Here is a 20239-nt window from a genome sequence, read left to right on the forward strand (position 1 = left end):
AATGGTAAGCCTTTTTCACACAGAATTTTCCAACTACTGATAATAAGTCAGTTTGTAAAAGATGTTGTGCAATGACTCATTGAAAAAGACAAAAATGTGTCAATTACAGATGCAAACTAAGATACATATCATTATGATATAGGGGTACTAACACTTCCCAAATGACGTGAGCGGTGCTACAGTAAGTCCACGCATAGGGCCTCAGACATTTACACTGAAAAATAATAGCTAAATGTATATAAAACCTTCATACATAGTACACAGATCCTTATCAGACAATTACCAACGATGGATCATTGAGCCCACCAATCTAGATTTTTCTTTTTCAATTTGTAGATTATTGGTGCTTGTTGTAATACTTACCACTTTCAAAGCAGGCATCAAATATTAAATGTCCCTTTTTCGGTTGTCCGTAGAAGCCGGGAGGAGAAACAACCAATTTGCTAACATTTCCAGATATGGCAACTTCAGTACCCATTCCATTTCCTGTTTCAAATATATACAATAAAAATGTATTTATGATACAGTACTTTTTAATAATGGGTATATTGCACTCAAAGTACAGAAATTAAGTCTATTCTGCACTAAAGGAGTTAGTTAGTTAGTTAGTTAGTTAGTTAGTTATAGTTAGTTAGTTAGATTAAGGTAGCAATGGGTTACTTTACTGAACAGGGGCCTGGCACATATTGTGAAGCAATGCATTATTCACATATGTGCCACCTTAGAAAGTTATTCATTGCAGTTAGGACATTTGTAATTAGAAATAAGAAGTTAATCATTAGAAATAAATTATTCATTTGTGATTTCTTTCCATTAGTAAACATTCCACATGTTAGTGAAGCGTGCCTTTTGTAAAATAGTAAGTTGTGAAAAAGTGAAAGACATAACATGAATATGAAGATGATACTTTCCGTTCACGGTTTTAAACGGTTATATTCCAAGATTTTTTAAATAGAATACACCAGCAGAAAGTGTCAGTTTACATGACAAGCCATCACGTTTACTGTAACTGTTCCTATTATTAAGGTGCCAAGCACATTCACATTTCATATTAATCTTTAAGTCATATAAATACTGACGTTTTGACATGTCTAAATCAAAATTTCAAGCAATGTAGAATTACATTATATTAATTAATATCCCTTGTAAATCTATGTTTGCTACATATTTTCTGACAATATATTTACAGTATTGCTTTATCAGCGGAACTACTGCATTTTTTTTTACAGTAATTGTAGTCTAGGAGGGATTCATTATTGGAATTACTCCCACTGAGGATGGAATTTATTTGCCGACTGGGAGTAAAAAGTCTGAGTCAGTATGAATATTTCAAAGAAAAACCTCTGGTTTGGCCGCACTTCCTGCCTTTGTATCAAGCCGTTTTTTGTAACACCCTGCAACCAGTCTGTTTAATATTCAATGAAATACATTTAGTACATTTTTCATATATGATGCATTTAATGGTGCTGTGTAAATATAGTATGTCCTCTCCTCGTTTCTCCTATACCTCTATGTAATCATTCAGTCATGTAAATAATACTAAATGACAAAAAAACATGTCAATGCAGCAATCAACTCTGCTTGTGCTTATTTTTCGATTTTACATGAATTGGACCTACATTTGTGCTGGCAAGGAGCATATTGAATAAGAGCCAGTGAGAGGGGGGAGAGTTTGATAACACACCATCTAAATATAAACGCACAGTTGTAGACAAATGATGTACAGTACTACACTGCTTCACTGTCATACACACAGAAACCTATACAGTGCCAGCTCTGTGTGATTTAGGAACCAACAATTTATTTGAAGCTACTTAAGACAGATTCAAAGGCCCAGATTACCTAAATGTCGTTACATACAATATATTACTCAATACTCAAGTGTATGCGGTAAAAAAGAAAAGAAAAAAAAGAATGCGTATTTAAATCACAAATGTCACCATATTTACTAGCATTTCTATTTTTTTCATAAAATCTGCGCAATAATAAAAAGTTGGCGTTAAAATCTGCATTACGAAGAATAATGCAGGAATTTAACACTTGATGAAAATGCCACTTGAGGGGTATGTGATAGGATCTCTTAGAAAACTCCATGGCACCAAATCATTTTACAGCAAAACAGAACAGGGTCAGGGCACATCCAAATGTACTGAAACCCAACATTTAGTCAATTATTAACCCTTTCTTATTACAATGTCCTCCGAGCTGAATGCCTCATCCTTGTCTCTTACAAAATAAACGATCATTCAATTAGGAGTTAGGACTTTCCTGATGTGGCGTTACTTTGCACGGTGGGCAAACTTATCATACTGTGGCCAAAATATGCATATAAAATGCAAATTTAAATGAAATCATGATTGTTGATTGTGCTTTTTTTGCTGTGTTTTGATGTTAGCTTTTATAATCACATCCCAACAGCACTCTGATAAATAATATAAAATAAATGTCTGTTTCTGCTGGGTGAGCTGACCATTACACAGGGAACAAAATAATGGAACCGCTTTGGACTGAGGCTACCAATACATTGCAAAGGAATGCCATCAGACACCAACGTGGTTAACATATAACAAACACCCAAATTGGTCTTCATTATATGTACCTCTACACACATTTCTTACATTATGTTATTCCAAAACATAAGAATAAAATTAAATAAACACCTATCCAACCAATTCAAGAAATACAACCACTAGCCAACAAATCAATTAAATAAATAAAAGCACTAGCCAACAAAACAATAAAAAAAATAAAACCACTAGCCAACCAATCAATTAAATTGGAGCATAACCATGTTGATTTCAGGTCCGGGGACCCTCTGCTTCCTGAGACACAGGCCCCATTATGGGGTGCCGGTATCTCCTATGCAATTAAATGTCTCGCGTCACATGACCGTGGGAATACAATGCATAGGAGATACCAGCACCCCATAACGGGGCCTGTATCTCGAGAACCAGGGGGTCCCCGAACCTCAAATCAACGCGGCTCTTCTCCGGAGATCCTCTGCTCATCTACACTAGTATTAAAACTTATATTAAAATATTTAGATCGCTGGCGAGATATGCGCAGGGAGAGGCGGCTCTCTCTATGCAGCTGGAACAAATCGCCTGGTAAGCCCTTTAGAGAGGCGATCATTACGCTGCTGGCTACTCGCCCGTGAATTTTGTTATCACAGGTAATCGAGGTAATCTGAATACCGTGAAAGCAATGCTCAAAAAACTGGCGGCGTAAACTGCCAAGGGATTTTTTTTATGAAGCCTTATAGAATAGGAGAGAGAGAGAGAGGGAATGGCATCAGACAGTGCAAAAAAAGGCCTCAGCAGAGGCAGGTGTGGTGCACGGTAAAGGGTAAATAGTTACAGTCTATAAGGATCCCTAGAGATCCAATATACCGGCACAGCACAAGTGATGATCACAAAAAATCATTTATTGGGTCCAAAATGCACATACATGCCCGATATTTCGTATTGAACAAAGACTTAAGAATAGCACACTCAAAAATCACTGTAGCCAGGTCTCAGGATACTAAAATACAATTTATTCCCAGTGCTGCGATATCTGACTACCTCAGCCTGTCCAAGTGTGTATGCCCACTTGAACACATAGTATAAATATATAAAAAAAAAAACTGCGTGTGCAGCTAGTATTAATAAGGTTCCTTCCATCTTTTAAAATTCCTAGTAACAAAACACCAGCGCCACTTCTTCTATTGGTGTAATACGTTTATTACTATATGAAAAGATGAGTCCATAGCCACAACGTTATTAAAAATATATTTTTATATGTAAAAATGAAAAATTAAATCAAGCAAGTCACTTAATGCTGCTGTTAATGTCAATGACATTAACAGCATTGCAAGTGACTTGTGGCTATGTGCCTATCTTTTCATATTGAAGTAATAAACGTATTACACTAATGGATGTGGTCGTGCTGGTTTGTTACTAGGATATACATATATATTTATATTTATGCACATACAGGATCTATCTATTTATCCAACTATCTATCTATCCTGAATGTGCATAAATAAGTATTTGGAAGATTTATTTTTTATTTGTAGTAAAATGGCCTACTAAGCTGGTGTTTACGTAATAAGCCAGTAGCCGTTGGTAGATTGAGGGGTGTTAGGTTTGTTGGGGTGCAGGTTGTAGGGGTGGGTGATGGGGGTAGTTGCCTGGGGAGAAAGGCTAGACCTCCCAGGAAAGAGATGTGGGTGTTAACCCCTTGTATGTCAAGGCGGTTAGTAAGGCATTCCATGGAAAGTAGTTAGCATAGTAGGCATAAAGGCACACATGAAGAACTATTTAATTACCTATTATGCCAGGTATATATGACATATCAATAAATACCTGGCATCTTCGGTAGTGAAGAGAGAAAATAGTGAAAACAATTTAAAAATGCAAGTATTTAAGCACTTATCTGTAAAAAAAATTCCTATTGCTCTGAAAATGTTCCCGATCTTTTCTTTGAATTAGATGAAGAGTTTAAAAAATATGTAGCCCCCTTTCCCTATTCCTAAGGGAACTGCGCAGGCAACTATGCGTGCTGCTGTACCTGTTTGCAATAAACACTGTACAACTGAATATAATATAACTTCTTTACTGTACACAATAGAACCATAAAGCGCACACACACACGGTACCGTACACTATACAATAACATGAGTGGTTCCCTCAAAGTACTGAGGGTGCCCATGGCACCTAGAACCCGGTGACCAAACGCACAACCTACCCCAAAGTATGAGGTAGCGCTACCCCCCTGTGATGTGTAGGTGCACGGTGGTACCTTCCTGGTCAATGTTGGAGGCCAGGGAATACTTGGGCAATGGTGTTGGATCAGGTCCCACGCAGCGGGGCCTCCAACATAAATCCCCTCACGCCTTACAGATGGTGGTCACATGCGGTCTTGTCCGAAGGCCGCAGGTTGCCGCATGGACGTCCGTCCAACAGCGCTGTGGTGCGGGTGGTGAGTCTCTAAGAAGGAGGGTCCCTATCTAGGGCCTTCCCTACAATACTCCTCTAAGTAAGAAGTAGGGATCGGGGCCTTAGGGCAGGTTCTGGCCTAGACCAGGGACTTCCTTGCTCCCTGGACACATCCATCCTCCTTGCTGGCTCCCTCAGGACTGACACACGGGTTTTCCGCCCGCGGAGGATATCCTGTTCCTCCTCTCATTCAAGCCCTATTGGCTGGGACAGCCCCATGTGATGTTTCCCTCCCCCCGGAGGATCCTGGGACTTGTAGTCCCACGCTGCATCTGCAGAGCCACCCTAAGGTGGCCACCGCACTCCTGGCACTGTGCATGCACCGCACTGCGCATGTGCACCTCATCAAGATGGCCGTCCCCACACTCCCGATCGCGCGGAGCTCCAGAGCCCGACCAGACAGTGGGACAATTTCCCTCTCCCCGGAGGTAAGGAGGGGGATTCGGCTACAAATATTATCAGGGAGAAGTCCAATATTGCTTATTGAAACTGAAGCAGAAATGCCGGTGTACATTAAATAGGGCTACAAGGCCTATAAACATCACACTCCAATACATAAAAAATGCAGTATTTTCAAGGTGAAAAAGGCGTTATTTTTTTGGTGCAAGTCATCAATATTGTTCTGCTAAAAATAATGCCTTTTTAATCCCGTCTAATAAAAATATCTGGAGTGGCAACAAAATTACTAAATACTGTACCACAAATATAGTCCTTTTGATGATGATCAACTCCCGATATTGATTGGAAGCGGCCAAATACCAAAAATTAAAGCGGTAAGCTCTGGAGTCCCTCTGCTTACTGAGATACATAACTCCATTGGGGGGTGCAGGTAACAGCTCCCCAAGTTTGAAACTCTCAGTCACGCAGGCCAATAGGGATGACATTCCAGCTTCCTATTGGCTCACATGATGCGGGAGCTTTAAATCCACCATTTCAATAGCCCCACATTGCCCAGCTGGAGCATTGCCCTATGGGAGGTATGTATCTTGGGAAGCAGGGGGTCTCCTGAACTGAAATTAACATGATTCAGCTTCAGAGACCCTCTGCTTCCCACCTATAACGCTATAAAAAATAATACAATTTAAAAAAAGGAAAGCAGGATTACTGCTTTAAAGTTGCAGACCAAGCAATATCCTACATGTGTGTGTTTTTTTAATAAATCAGTTGTGTACTATGAGAAAATACTTGTAGCATTTCTTTTTTTTAAACAACTCTGAAGTAATGTTTTAATGTATTATAATGTAACAAATAGTCCAAAATAGGTGCACTCACGATACCAGGTAACAAATCGCCATGGGTGCACAGGAACAATGGTCCCTCTGGATGCGGAGCCACAAGTAGATCAAAAATAGAAAAAGAGGCACTGGTTTTATAATCTTTGGAAGACCAGTGGAGTGTCTCTTTATCTATTTTTTTATAATGTAACTAGCATTTTTGTTTCTATAGCAACCATTTACAAAGTCACATCCCCTTCCTCTTCTAATACAGGCACAACCCTTTATGAGCCCCGCGCTCTCTTTAGACGTGCACCAATTGTATCTAGTGAGTACCTGGTCACATAATCTTCCCCACAGAACTTTGCATCTTTGGTCCTCTTCTGCTACACTAACAGCCATTTAGAGAAACCCTGAGCCGAACCTTCGCTGCTCTATCACAAGAGAACGGATCGATCGGCAATTTAGCTAAATACTTATCATTGTGTGGATTGTATTGATGTACATATTAAAAGGAAAAAATAAAAAACGGCAGCTTAGTAGTAGAAGCCAAAGTGGTCAGCTAGTCAGGGGTTCTTTTTTTTATTACTGGGTGCCATATTAACTCTGCTTTAACAGAGTTTTTTTGTATCTAGGCCTAAGCGTGTTAACAAATATCAACCATTAACATCCATTCACCTAAATGGCCATTAATATTCAATAATGGCCATCACACCCTGGTGATTATGTCCCTGTGGGGGCATTTGTAAAAGTAAATTACGTGTACTGTAAATGTTACAGTAATGTATACAGCGTACATTCCAATTCTGTGCTGTGTCAAGTGTCACAGGGAAGTGCAGTAAATATAGAAATCTGCTGTAAATGTGCTTCTTAAATAGATGCAATGCAAGGAAGGGATAAATTGTGTCGCTTAAGTGTCTATATTACTACCTTTACCTTTATAAATAACGTCTAAGAGCCAGAGCTATTTAAGAATGTGACTTCGTCATACAGTTCCTTCAAAAAATGCTTCTAGGATAACGCATAGGAAAGTAAAGTACTCTTAAAGTAGGCAGCACTCTGCTTGTATTTTCAGATTATTTAATGTACAACAAGAAGAGCATTGCAGAGTATAATACGACCAGTTAAAAGGCAGCATTCCCAAATATATTTGTGATTTTTGTTGTTATTAACCAGAGCAGTAGAGTCTTATTTATTTGGTCACTTCAATTTTCACACATCAGTGCTACCCAAGATTTTCATTAAATGAACCAGAATATTCTATTATCAAGGGTGGGTACTTTCACTGGTGTTTAAGGTATGTTTGTTTTTTTAATAGTGTTTTGGCTCTCCGCCAAAACTCAAAATATAGGGGGGGAAAAGTAAGTAGGACATTTTCTTGCAAACTTTTACAAATTTGAATTTTTTTACAGAAGTTCACAAACTTTCCCATTTGCAAATCCAAAAATGTCTAGTTTATTGTAAAAAAAAAAAAAAAAAAAAGGAATCTGAGGATGGGCCTTTCTTGGGTTTTGGCTCAAATGCTAAACTTGTTCCCAAATCCAACCCAGACTTTCGAACAAATTTGAAAACTTTGGATTTGGAGCCCACAAACTTGTGTATCCTTAGTAATTAAATCAACAACAACTTATATATACCTCCCTCCAGATATAAATGTACACACACACACACACACACACACACACACACACACACACACACACTCTTACATCACTAGCATTCAGGGACCATTTAACATCTTAAGTCATAAATTGCATACTGAACAGGGGGAAGGGATAGACTTCAGTCACAGATACATTCCAAGATGCACTGTTTTTAAGTAAAAACCTTTCTTGCTTTATCCATTGTAACACCACCAGAAGAGATCAGTGTATCTCGAAAGCTCGCACAATTAAAAGCATTTCATTAGCCACAGAACGGTATTGTCTATTCGTTATATATATATATCTCCTACCAGGTACAACACCCAGTAGCTGACTTGTCACAGACAAACATTCTGAAATATCTATCTATATAAAAGGCTAAGGATGTCTGCAACAATCGGAATGCCTCCTCGAGGAGATTCAACAAGGAGCAGAGGAGACGGATAATGAGGAGGAGGGAATGGAGAGCAGTGTGCACATGGGGCAGGAAGGAGTGCAAAGGGAGGGGAGGAGAGGCAGCAAGGTGAGTAGGAGGAAACAGAGAGACAACAAGGAGAGGAGACATGAGAAGGAGAGGAGGGAGTGTCGTGTACACAGAGGAGCAGGCGCAGTAAGTCAGGGAGTGCAAAGAGAGGGGAGGAGAGAGAGCAAAGAGGAGCAGGGCATGATGGAGGAGAGAGTATGGTGGGGAAAAGGGGACAAGAGACAGTGAGTTATTACCTGGAGGGGTGAAAACAAAGAGTCATGTTTAATTAGTAACCTTTAAGATCTGCTAGATCGGCATATGTTATGCCGGGTACAGCTAGTTGCACTAAATAAACTAGAACAATTTAATGTCAGCATGATTAAAACCCCATTCAATGCCATGAAGTAAGGGGATAAATGCAGAGATTTAGGTACAGTTTTGATCCTCAGAGTTAAACTGTTGGGATTCAATCTGAAAAGCTATTGAATATCTCATACATTGCTATGTTATATGGACACGCGTGTTCACTCTTTTGCAACTTTAATACATGATGAACACTGAGACTGCACCTTTAATAAATGGTCTCCTAGACTTGCTATTGTTGATAGGGTAAATTAAGACACAAATGAGTATGAACTGTATGACTAATACAGTTCATACATGTAGTGGTGGGTGAATAAGTGATCTGAATATCTGACCTACCTAAGTCACCTGGATGACAAACTTGGGTACAAACAGCACCACATGTATTAAAAAAAATCATTTGAAAAGCCAGGAGATATTTCTCTTTGATAGAGCTGCAAAGATATTAATAGGCACCATGGAGAGAGGGATAAATGTTGCCATGAATATGGTACCCAAACAATTTGTGTAGGCTAAAGAGGCCTGAGACACACAACACATATCAGTACGGAAGTGAATATAAAAAACAAAATCTATATAGATATTACAAAAAAAGTGGCTATTGAAAAAAAGAAGACAAACACTATATACTGTAAAAACTAAACCTACTGCACTGGACCTTTTCTGGCTTTGAGTTTATATTAAGAAAAATGGCAGGTGCACAACCATATGCAGTGATAAACAAAAATCTGATGTTTTGAGAGAACTAAATGCAATGTGTGTACATGTGTAGGTGCCAAAGCATACCTGATAAAAATGATTATAAAAATATAATTTTGCTTCTATCCAAAATCTGTTTGAATCACCACAAATAGACCATGTTTGTTGTTTATTAAATGTTGTATTTTTAAATATGTCGTAAAGATTTGGATTTATCAAGAACAATTGACAGAAATGTCAATAATTCACAATGGTTTTTTTGTTTTTAAATTTATTGCTAATCTGAGAGCAGAGTTGAAACTTGCTACGTAACAAACACTTCTGGAGTGACATTAACGGAAATCACTCAGCCACATAAAATATTAATGGCAGGGAATGTGTTATCATTTAAGAAATGTTTGATCGCTTTTCAAAACTACGCATAAATGTTTCACTCCAAACAGCTCAAAAGCAGATCGCGCAGAATGTACGGGCGCAGTTCATATTTCATTAAATGCTCATAATTGACCAAAACAATGCCGACGTGATTCCTGGGGCCAAAACACAGTTGCAAAGTAGTTTGTAGAATACTCACCAGGCTAGCCATTTTGAAGACACAAACATTATTATTTGACATCTGTGTTCCCTTATAAACTGAACTAAAAACGATGTTAGGCTGAAAGAGGAGAAGGTGATTTGTTTACAAAACAAATCTTTTTGGTCTGACTAAGTATTGCAGCACGGCATGTTTAAGACAGATTAGATTTAACAGATTGGAATATTTCTGACATTTTAAAATAGTAATCCCCTTACTCGTTATTTTTTCCATAATAGATGGCCCTCCGCCGACTTACACTTAACATGACAAAAACAGAGCTCCTCATACTTCCTCCCAAACCTGGCCTTACTACCTCCTTCCAAATTACTGTTGGAAATACCATCATTCACCCAGTAGCCCAAGCACGCTGCCTAGGGGTCACACTCGTCTCCTCTCTCACATTCTCCTCTCACATTCAAAACGTCTCTAAAACTTGTCGCTTTTTCCTCCACAATATTACAAAGATATGCCCTTTCCTCTGTTGCTCGACTGCTAAACTCTGACTCAGGCCCTCATTCTCTCCCGTCTCGACTACTGTAACCTCCTGCTGTCCGGCCTTCCTGCTTCTCACCTGTCTCCCCTACAATCTATCCTCAACGCTGCGGCCAGAGTCACTCTACTCTTTCCTAAATCTGTCTCAGCGTCTCCCCTGCTGAAATCGCTCTCCTGGCTTCCTATCAAATCCCATATTACACATGCAATTCTCCGCCTCACTTTTAAAGCTTTACACTCTTCTGCCCCTCCTTACATCTCAGCCCTAATTTCTCTCTATGCACCATCCCGACTCTTGCGTTCTGCTCAAGGATGTCTTCTCTCTACCCCCTTTGTATCTAAAACCCTCTCCCGCCTTAAACCTTTCTCATTGACTGCCCCACATCTCTGGAATGCCCTTCCACTCAATACCCGACTAGCACCCTCTCTATCCACCTTTAAGACCCACCTCAAGACACACTTGCTTAAAGAAGCCTATGAGTAGCACCGTAGATATTACTAGACACATGATACATAGAGCTTGGCCCCTGCAGAAGCACTTACCAAAATTCCGTCCTCCTGTCTCTGTTCGTTCCTCTTACTGTACATACCAATTAGATTGTAAGCTCCTCGGAGCAGGGGCTCCTCTTCCTAAATGTTATGTTTATGTCTGAAGCACTTATTCCCATGATCTGTTATTTATATTATTTGTTATGTATATGATTACCATGTGTATTACTACTGTGAAGTGCTATGTACATCAATGGCGCTATACAAATAAAGACATACAATAATGTCAACAGAGAGCCCCTGTGGCAGGACAGCCTGTAGCCGAGGTCAGGGAACAGTCCACACGTATAGTTTCAGGATAAATAAAAACGTTCAGTGGCTTTATTTCTCCACAGTAACATAACATGCGGGTACACTGTCCCTTTAACAAAATAAATCCTGCTCCACTTTGGGAGAAAAACTGACTAATAACACAGCAGACCCATCTAGCAGGCTGGCTGGCTAAACCAGAACCAAACCATAAGGGTACTTTAAGCAGTCAGTAAACAAATTAATAATCCTTACTTTAGTTGAAGTAGTCTTTGGTGAAATCCCTCTGGCTAAGGGCTCACGCAGCAGTGTGCTTCTCTCTTTCTCTCTCTCTCTCTGGCAGCTACTGCCAGTCACATGATCCTTTATCTACCCTGCTGGCTCTCAGGTGTCAGCTAAAGAGTTCTGATTTCCTAACTTCCACCTGAGTTAACCCTTATGAGTGCTGGATGAAGCACTCAGACATATGTCTCCCAGGCGTAACTGATAGGAGTTGACTTCACTCTGTCACAGCCCCCCAGAGAAGAATCATTAGGCTTAACTATGGAGGACCTCTCGTTCAAGTAAAAATAAAATAAATATTTTGGGGTACTGTTTCTTTAACTTATGCAGTGATGGAGGTGCCTACAACTAACAGGGGCGTTAAACAGGAAATATTTAAAAAATGCTTGGAGTACATCCAATGGTTAGGGTGACCAGATTTACAAAAGTAAATACTAGGACACATTAAAAGAAATATTTATAAAACAAATTAAATCACCAACTGCGCCACTTCTCCTTTATGTCTCTCCACCCCTCTCTGTCCCCCCTTCTCTCACACACACACACCCCATTCTCTCTCTCCTCCCCCCATCCCTCAATTCTCTCTCCCCATCCCTCCATTCTCTCTCTCCCCCATCCCTCCATTCTCTCTCCCCATCCCTCCATTTTCTCTCTCCCCCATCCCTCCATTCTCTCTCCCCATATTCTCTCTTCACCCCATCCCTCCTTCTCTCTCTACCCCCATCCCTCCATTCTCTCCCCCCCATCCCTCTCTCCCCCATCCCCTCCATTCTCTCTCTGCCCCATACCTCCATTATCCCCCCCCCCATTCTATGTGTGTGTCTCTCTCCCCTCATTCTGTGTCTCTCTCCCCCCATTCTCTGTGTGCCTGTCTCTCCCCATTCTGTGTCTGTCTCTCTCCCCATTCTGTGTCTGTCTCTCTCCCCATTCTGTGTCTGTCTCTCTCTCCATTCTGTGTCTGTCTCTCTCCCCATTCTGTGTCTGTCTCTCTCCCCATTCTGTGTCTGTCTCTCTCTCCATTCTGTCTCATTCTCCCCATTCTGCGTGTCTCTTCCCATGCTCTTCCCATGCTCTCTCTCCCCCCCCCCCATTCTGTCGCTCTCTCTCCCCCCCCATGCGCTCGCTCTCTCTCTCCCCCCCCCATGTGTGCTTGCTCTCTCTCTCTCCCCCCCATGCACGCTCGCTCTCTCTCTCCCCCCCCATGCGCGCTCGCTCTCTCTCTCCCCCCCCATGCGCGCTCGCTCTCTCTCTCCCCCCCCCATGCGTGCTCACTCTCTCTCTCCCTCTCTCCTTCTCTCTCCCCCCCCCATGCTGTGTGTCTCTCTCTCTCCCCATGGGAGGGGGGTATTTTCTCTCTCCATTCTTGATACTACCTGTCACTGTGGAGCGTGGGTGGGGGGGAAGCCATCTTGAGCCCTGGCAGCAGACACTGACTCACTTCCGGGTCTAACTGCTGGGGCTCCACTGAAGCTAACCCCACCTCCACCCTCTGCAGCTACAGACCCGGCCTCCGCTCTCCTCCCTGCCAGCATTCTCTGCTCTCTGCTGCCCCCCCTGCTCTGATGGTCAAAGCTGGGCCAGTCAGACAAAAACGGGACATTTTAAAGAATGTCGGGAAGCCGGGACAGACCTTAAAAAAACGGGACTGTCCCGGCTAAACTGGGATATCTGGTCACCCTACCAATGGTGCCCTAAATAGAAATAAAACTCAAAATATGTTTTAAGGCTAATTGAGGTAAGGATTCGGAGACCAAATAATTATAATACTTATATCTGCTATCACTTTTTATCTCTCTATAAAAGAGTTAACATTTTTAATCAGAATGCTTGTTGTCATCAAATTCACTACAGAAGCAAATTTTAAAACAGACAATATAAGGACAAAAAAACAACAATGCCCATTACATAATAAAACATTATTGTGTATTAGGATCTATTGCAGTGCTTTGATTTATTATCATTTGCTTAGTTAGAACCATCACTGATCCCCAAATCTGAGTGAGTAGCACCGTATCTCATGGTAATTAGCACACCAACCATCCCCGCGTGTAGAATTTGTAATTCAGTAATATGGCCATGACGGGATGTATAAAAGCCAAATCTGCAATTGCCCTTTGAAGAAGCCAACCAGTCTACACTTCTAATTAGTTTGGGAGGTTTAAAGGCTAAATATATTTTCTACTAATGTCCATATCCTACATACCGTGCCCTTTCTACTCCTATATCTGCCTCCATCCTTATATGTGACTCACATTTTTTTTATGCATGTGATGCATACTGCAGTGCACATAAATCATTCTATGTGCTCATTTACATGTCATTTCCCAGAATCCCTGGCTGCAGTGGAAGCATTGTATGCTAGGAGACAATGGGGGAAAGCTGGGTTGCACACCTGTCTGAGACATGTGAATGTGCTCACAAGTGATATTTTTATTTGCCACATAAATCATAAAACATTAACCCATTTACAGCCAGAGAGGCCTGCAAAACATTGCATAGCAAAGTGTTACAGGCCTCGATAGCAACAACGGGGTTAAGAGGTAGAGTCCTGTCCACTTTGTGTTAGTGTCCATCTAAATTACACTGACTAGTATTGTCACAGATCTAGGGTTTTTTTTTTCATTGCATGTACTTCAAAATGACAAACCTTGCTTAGAAACGAAAATAGCTCACGGTGCTGCAGAAAGATTTTACCATCCTAGATAACCAATGCGTAATAAAATAAAGCAAGTAATAAAATTACAAATGTGAATATAAGTACCAGTATTCTTAAAACCTTAAAAATCCTTTATTGTGCTAGTTGTGCGGGTAACATGGAAGCTGGTTCACAGCACACACGCGATATCTGTATTTTGTCTTGCAGAAGGTGTTCTGTTTGTTAGAGATAGCGCAGGTAACAATGTCATGTGGCAGTTTCTATGGTAACTTCAGCTTTGGAAATGAACAGTAGATTAAACAAGCACATCACAGGAGTGCAAATTCTTAGAGCATCAGTTAGTACTGTCCCAAGACTGCAACAAATGATGCACTTTCCTTTCAAGATTCTCTTCTTTTTTTTCCCCCCAAGAATAAATTCATCTGTGAAGATAATGTTCACTCCCCTGGCTGTTTATAACTGGCTTTTTTTTCCTGAATTATTCGCCCCTGTGGTGAATAAATGACTGGTGACAACTCGTAAGTGGGGAAAAAGAGGCTGTAGACTAATAAGTGACAGAAAAATAGTAAATTACCCAGAACAAAGTGTTAGTTTTTTTTTTTATATATCCGTCCTTTGAAATTTTGATGACAATATTAAAGTATCAGTATATTTTTACAGGAACTGCTATTTCCCTTTCATCGTACAACGAGAGCTCTGTACAGATAAATGCTGATGTATAAAATATGTCCAATTTTATATTCATCGGGAAGTTCTGCCAGATTGTCTAATTCAGGGGTAGCCAACTCCAGTCCTAAAGATGGTCAAAGACTGAGCCAGTGAAGCAGGGATATCCTGAAAACCTGACCTGTTGGTAGCTTGAGGACTGGAGTTGACTTCCCCTTGTCCAATGTGATACAATAAAAATGGAAAGAAAACCTCTCACAGTATTCAAATAAAGCGAATCACTTTTAATTGGTCATATTTACAGTTATTAAAAAAAACTGAGGACTCATTTATTTCTCAGGCTGCTTTCTCAATGACTGAAATGCCACCAACTGAGCAAATACACTATTTATTTTAGTTTATCGGAATTTTTAATTCATTGAAATTTATTCAAGAGAATGATGCAATTATAGAAAAAGTGCTGTAACCTTCATAAATTCCTTTCTGTAAGTAAGTTTACAGGACCGATCTATCACTCATCGCTACAATCTTGGAATCATAGCATCATTCTTTATTAAATTACATCTTGGCCCTATAACTAGCACCTAACAAAAGCAGTTAACCATTCAAAGTGCTATTCTGAGTTACTGTAGGCTTTCGGCCTCAGTTTGAAAAGCTGTTCAGCTAATAAATATACTTTCAGTTCCCTACCCAACATGGTCCACCCAGACTATGTGGCCTTCATGCCACACAGGCAGGCCTCAGACAACTCAAGGCGCTTAATTAACCTGATCCATAGCGCAAACATCACCAAACCACCCACAGTGATCCTTGCTTTAGACACAGCAAAAGCCTTTGACGGGTGGACTGGGGCTTCCTTTTCAAGATCCTGGGGACCTTCAGGGATATGGGGCAGATTTTTTTACCATTATTAAAATCTAATCCTCTATAGCAGACTTAATTAATTCAGGTTTCAGGTAGGGGCTCTCTCTATAAAGGTATGTATGAAAACTAGACAGGGCTGCCCACTCTCCCCTCTACTTTTTGCCCTTTATAAAGAACCGCTAACTGCTATGATCAGGACGGAAAAACATATTTACGTGTGGAAGACCATTCCCACGAAATAGCGCTCTTTATGGATGACATTATATTAACCGGGACAAAACCATTGACTTCCCTACTCAATATCTTTAACATATTACACAATTGTGGTGCCTTATCAGACCTCCAAACAATAATGCCAAATCGGAGGCACCAAGATGTAGTCAAACTCCTCAACTGCAACTTCGACTTCCGATGGTAGAAATCCTCCCTTAAATATCTTGGCATTAATCTCACTAACACAGTGAGCTCCCTATACAAGGCTAACTAGCCACACCTGATAAAAACTATCTCCAAAAATATGGAGTCCTGGGCAAAATACGTGATCTCCTGGATCGGGAGGATCCTGATTGTTAAAATGAATCTCCTCTCCAAAATTGTCTACCTATTTCGCAAACTCCATGTCCCGGTAAAGACCGCAGACAGAGGAGCTCCAACGTAAAACATCCCATTTAGTTTGGGCAGGCAAAAGGCCCAGTCTCCAGTGCAGAATCCTGGTCCATCCTAAAACTTTGGGAGGTTTCCCTTGCTTCATCTCTTACTATAGAGCAACCCAGTTGATCCAATTGGTCCTTTGGCACATAGACAGTGGTTGATATTGAAAGAGAGGACATTGCTCCCACCCAACTGGAATCCCTTCTTTGGCTCCCAGCAAATGACAGGCCACCTAATACTATCTTGAACCCAATAATGCTCCACTCTCAAACTGTGGAATTTTCTAAAATGTAAGTATCGTCTGACCTCTAGGCCCTCCCCTAAGCTGCCCCTCTTTGGTAACCCCAAGTTTTCTCAGATGACCTTAACTTTCAGTGGTGGAAAAAGAAGGGGCTAACACAGGTGGGGGATTTCCTCCAGTTCAATGCTAGAGCTGCTGCCCTGAATAGCAGAGGTTGTGGGTTCTAATCTTGTTGAGCCTGATACCAGTATCCCCTTCCTCAGAAGTACCACTAGGCATGTCAGTATTAGTCCAATGGAAATATTTTAGGAAGTGTGGGGTGTAAACCATTTAAATATACTTTGCATGTCTCATTAGCATAAATTCCAGGTACCTCAGGTGTGCTCCTTTTTGAGCCCTACTGTATGTTATTTACAGGGAGGTTTGATGGGATATGTATACAACTTGAGACACTACTAAATGGAACTACTCCTCCTCCTATTTGTAGATCCGGAAATAAACCGCTTCTAAAAAAGCTTTTTCTGCATGGTTTGGACATATAAGATGGACTTAGAGAATAGCAAAGCATGAAAATACGATCAAAAAGGGCTCTTTCAGCATGGATTGGAACAACTCACAGGTACTTACTAGAATATGGCCCATGTACTTATAAACTCCATGCTATTGTTTTTTTTTTTTTTTTTTATATATAGGCATTTCCATATTAAACCACATGAAGAACACGATCACTATGTGCAAATAAATTATTTGGGGTCTCATTCATTAATCTGTAAGGCACAGAAGGGAATAGTATTAGCGCTAGTGGTTTATTGAATCGTATCGGTTTTCAAAAATGTTTTTTTTTTCCACATGAAGATTTAAAATCAATGCTAGAGCAAATTGTTTCATCCACACTGGTAAATCATTACCTAAATCAATTATGTCAGTTATTTATACTGAGAAGTTCTATAAGTCACTGGAGCTCGTTTAAGGATTGTTGCATCTGGAACATCTTTAAATTAACCATATTGTGATCTGTAACAATAATGCAAAGGGATTGTGAGAATTCTTCATAACATAACTGTATCAAATACATATCAAGAAGGAGCCTATATTTAGATTCCAGACATGTCCAAAGCAGTGATAATGTACAATGTATCAGATGATATTGAAACACGAATTCTGAGCACTGTAAATAGGAATGACAAAGGCTTCTATGGTTTAAGGAATAATAAATTACCAATACCTTCTGAAGGCCAAGCAGATAAAAGCAATTTTACTATTTTAACTAAGTTCTTTTAAAGGACCAATGGAGCAAACCAATTTCTGGGGTCATGTATCAAAGACATTCGACAGCAAAACAGCAGCAACATAATGCGAAAAATCAATCTGAGCATAAAAGAAAAAGGATGTTTTTTTCTTTGATACACCTGTATCTAGTGCTCTTTTACCAATACTTTTATATACATGCCGCTCTGTGCTTCGGTATAGTGGATATATTTAGCTTTGCTCATTCCCAGTAGAAAGGCATGGAAGTTATTAAAGGAAAAAAGTCTAATCTATGGGAGTAAAGCACTGGAGAAGGTATAGATGTGGGTGGTGGCTTCCAACTAGAAAATGAGCATATGGGGAGCTACTTTTACTCATGCTATCTACAATTATAGGCTAAAGCAGTAAAATTCCAGGCATTACTGAAATCCCAGCCCTCTGATTGGTCAGAATTCCAGGCATTATACCTTCAGTAATGCCCGTAATTTTTGACAACTTGCCAACACCTCAAAGCAGAGATGCAGAGGCTCGCGCTGAGAAAAAAACCGGCAAGTTTAAATCTTAACTGCAGCAGCCCTGTTCTCCTCACTGATCACACTGAACACGCAGCCTCTCCCCCCTCTCTCCCCCTCTCTCTCACAGCTGCTAGTGCTGTCAGAAGCTGTCCCAACTGGTAACTTTGTTGCTTGCAACAAAGTAATGTTTCTAACCACATCTATTGCCTGTGCTACTCTAAGGTCGAGTCCATAGAAGGACAGGGCGCGCTGAGCCGTGCGGACTCTCCGCGCTGAGCCCCTGCATCTTCAATGAGGATGCCTTGAGAGGGGGCTCACGCGAGCGTCCGCAGGCGCTGGATATTTCAGCCAACAGCCAAGCTGTTTTTCAGCGCGCTGTCGGCTGAAAACATCCAATCAGCGCGGAGCAGCGTCAACGTCACGGCGCCGTGACGTCGGCGCCGTGACGTCGGCGCCGTGACGTTGTCGGTGCGTCGCGGGCGATTGGCCCAGCGACGTCACTGCCCCGCCTCCCTCAGTCTCCCCGCGCCCGCTGGCTCGCCTGCATGGGCATGAAATCGCGCAGATTTCAGCAGGCGAGCCTCAGCGCGGCTCGGAACTCCTCACCCCTCTATGGCCCCAGCCTAAGGTCTTCTACTTTACAGTACTTCTTTTTTCTACACAGGTATATACACTGATAAAAAACAATGACTACAAAAATGTATCTTTTTTATGAAAAATTAAAAAAAGCCTACATTTAGCCTATAATAGTACTAATCCCCTCAGAACAGGGCATTACTGGCCAATAATGCCCTGGCTGGGTTAAAGTCCCTCGGCTTCGCCTCGGGCCTTCAACTCTTCCAGCCAGGGCATTATTGGCCAGTAATGCCCTGTTCTTCGGGGATTATTACTTAAAATAATAGACTATTATTTGTCCCTTGCCTACATTGCAAATGATGACTCCATTCAGTTGACTATGTATGTGCGTCGAATGTAGAGAGGCAGAGGTGCAACTTATGTTTCTAATACAAAAGCAATATTGACTTACTGGGTCTTTCTTAGGCAATATTAGTTAATGGTACTTCAGTGCTTACTGCATTTCAGTTAAGCATTCAAATGGAAATTTCAATATTCTGATGAAGTGTTCTAATTACCACTTCAAATGTCTGCATGGTAGAACAATGCAGGGAAGATGAATGCATGACATAAAGAGAAATATCTAGTGGTGAAGAGTTCAAGGAATCCTATTGGTCTTCGAGAAATGTAGATTAAATGCCAGTATAATTTAATAATAATCCTCATGTACTGTACGGTTGGACCATTGAAAGGTATCACAACCGGCAACAAACATTTCTCAAAGAAAATACAGATTGGGGCTGATTTTTGCATGAACGCTCAATGTTAAAACCTTTCCTGGTAAACTTCTGGAACATATGGCGAAACGTTCTTGCTTCTATCAATGTACCACAGTATAAATGTGTCTGAACGCTACACTTTTACTGTGAATGATGTATACATTTCTGTGGATGTATTTAGGGTTTGTAGTATGTTGTGTAACCCTGAGCGACCAAAAAAAAAAAAAAAACACGTCTAGACAATGTTAAGACTAACATAGGGTATTATTGATGATATACAGTGAATACAGTAGCAACATTTATGTATTTTTTGTTAAGTGTTATGTACATTGTTACATGATATATAACTAAAAATATACATACACACAGAGAAGAAGAAATATCACTGAGTAACAGCTTTTAGCAGTAAATGCTGCAGCAGCTTTGACTTTGCCTTTCTCCCGTGCAGTCCCACAAATTACTGTACCTCTATTTGGCCCATATAAACCAAACTCTGCTAAGATACTTAATGTGACGTTAACCTAACATAATGTCACATTAAGAGTAACGCC

At 40.6% G+C, this 20239-nt stretch overlaps 1 protein-coding gene across 3 annotated transcripts in view; it reads right to left on the reverse strand.

The window, feature by feature from the left end:
• The window catches only part of LOC142503696 (cytosolic carboxypeptidase 6-like), a 1053590-nt gene that overhangs the window by 990480 nt on the left and 42871 nt on the right, over positions 1–20239 (reverse strand). The window contains exon 2 of one of the 3 annotated variants that reach the window (XM_075616294.1): positions 364–486. The exons of the other annotated variants lie outside the window; for them this stretch is intronic. Within the exon in view, the coding sequence (XP_075472409.1) occupies positions 364–486 (123 nt within the window). The remainder of the gene's footprint in view (positions 1–363; positions 487–20239) is intronic. 3 annotated transcript variants of the gene reach the window in all.

The sequence above is a fragment of the Ascaphus truei genome, chromosome 10, assembly GCF_040206685.1.
Source record: "Ascaphus truei isolate aAscTru1 chromosome 10, aAscTru1.hap1, whole genome shotgun sequence".
In the NCBI taxonomy this organism is placed as follows: Eukaryota; Metazoa; Chordata; class Amphibia; order Anura; family Ascaphidae; genus Ascaphus; species Ascaphus truei.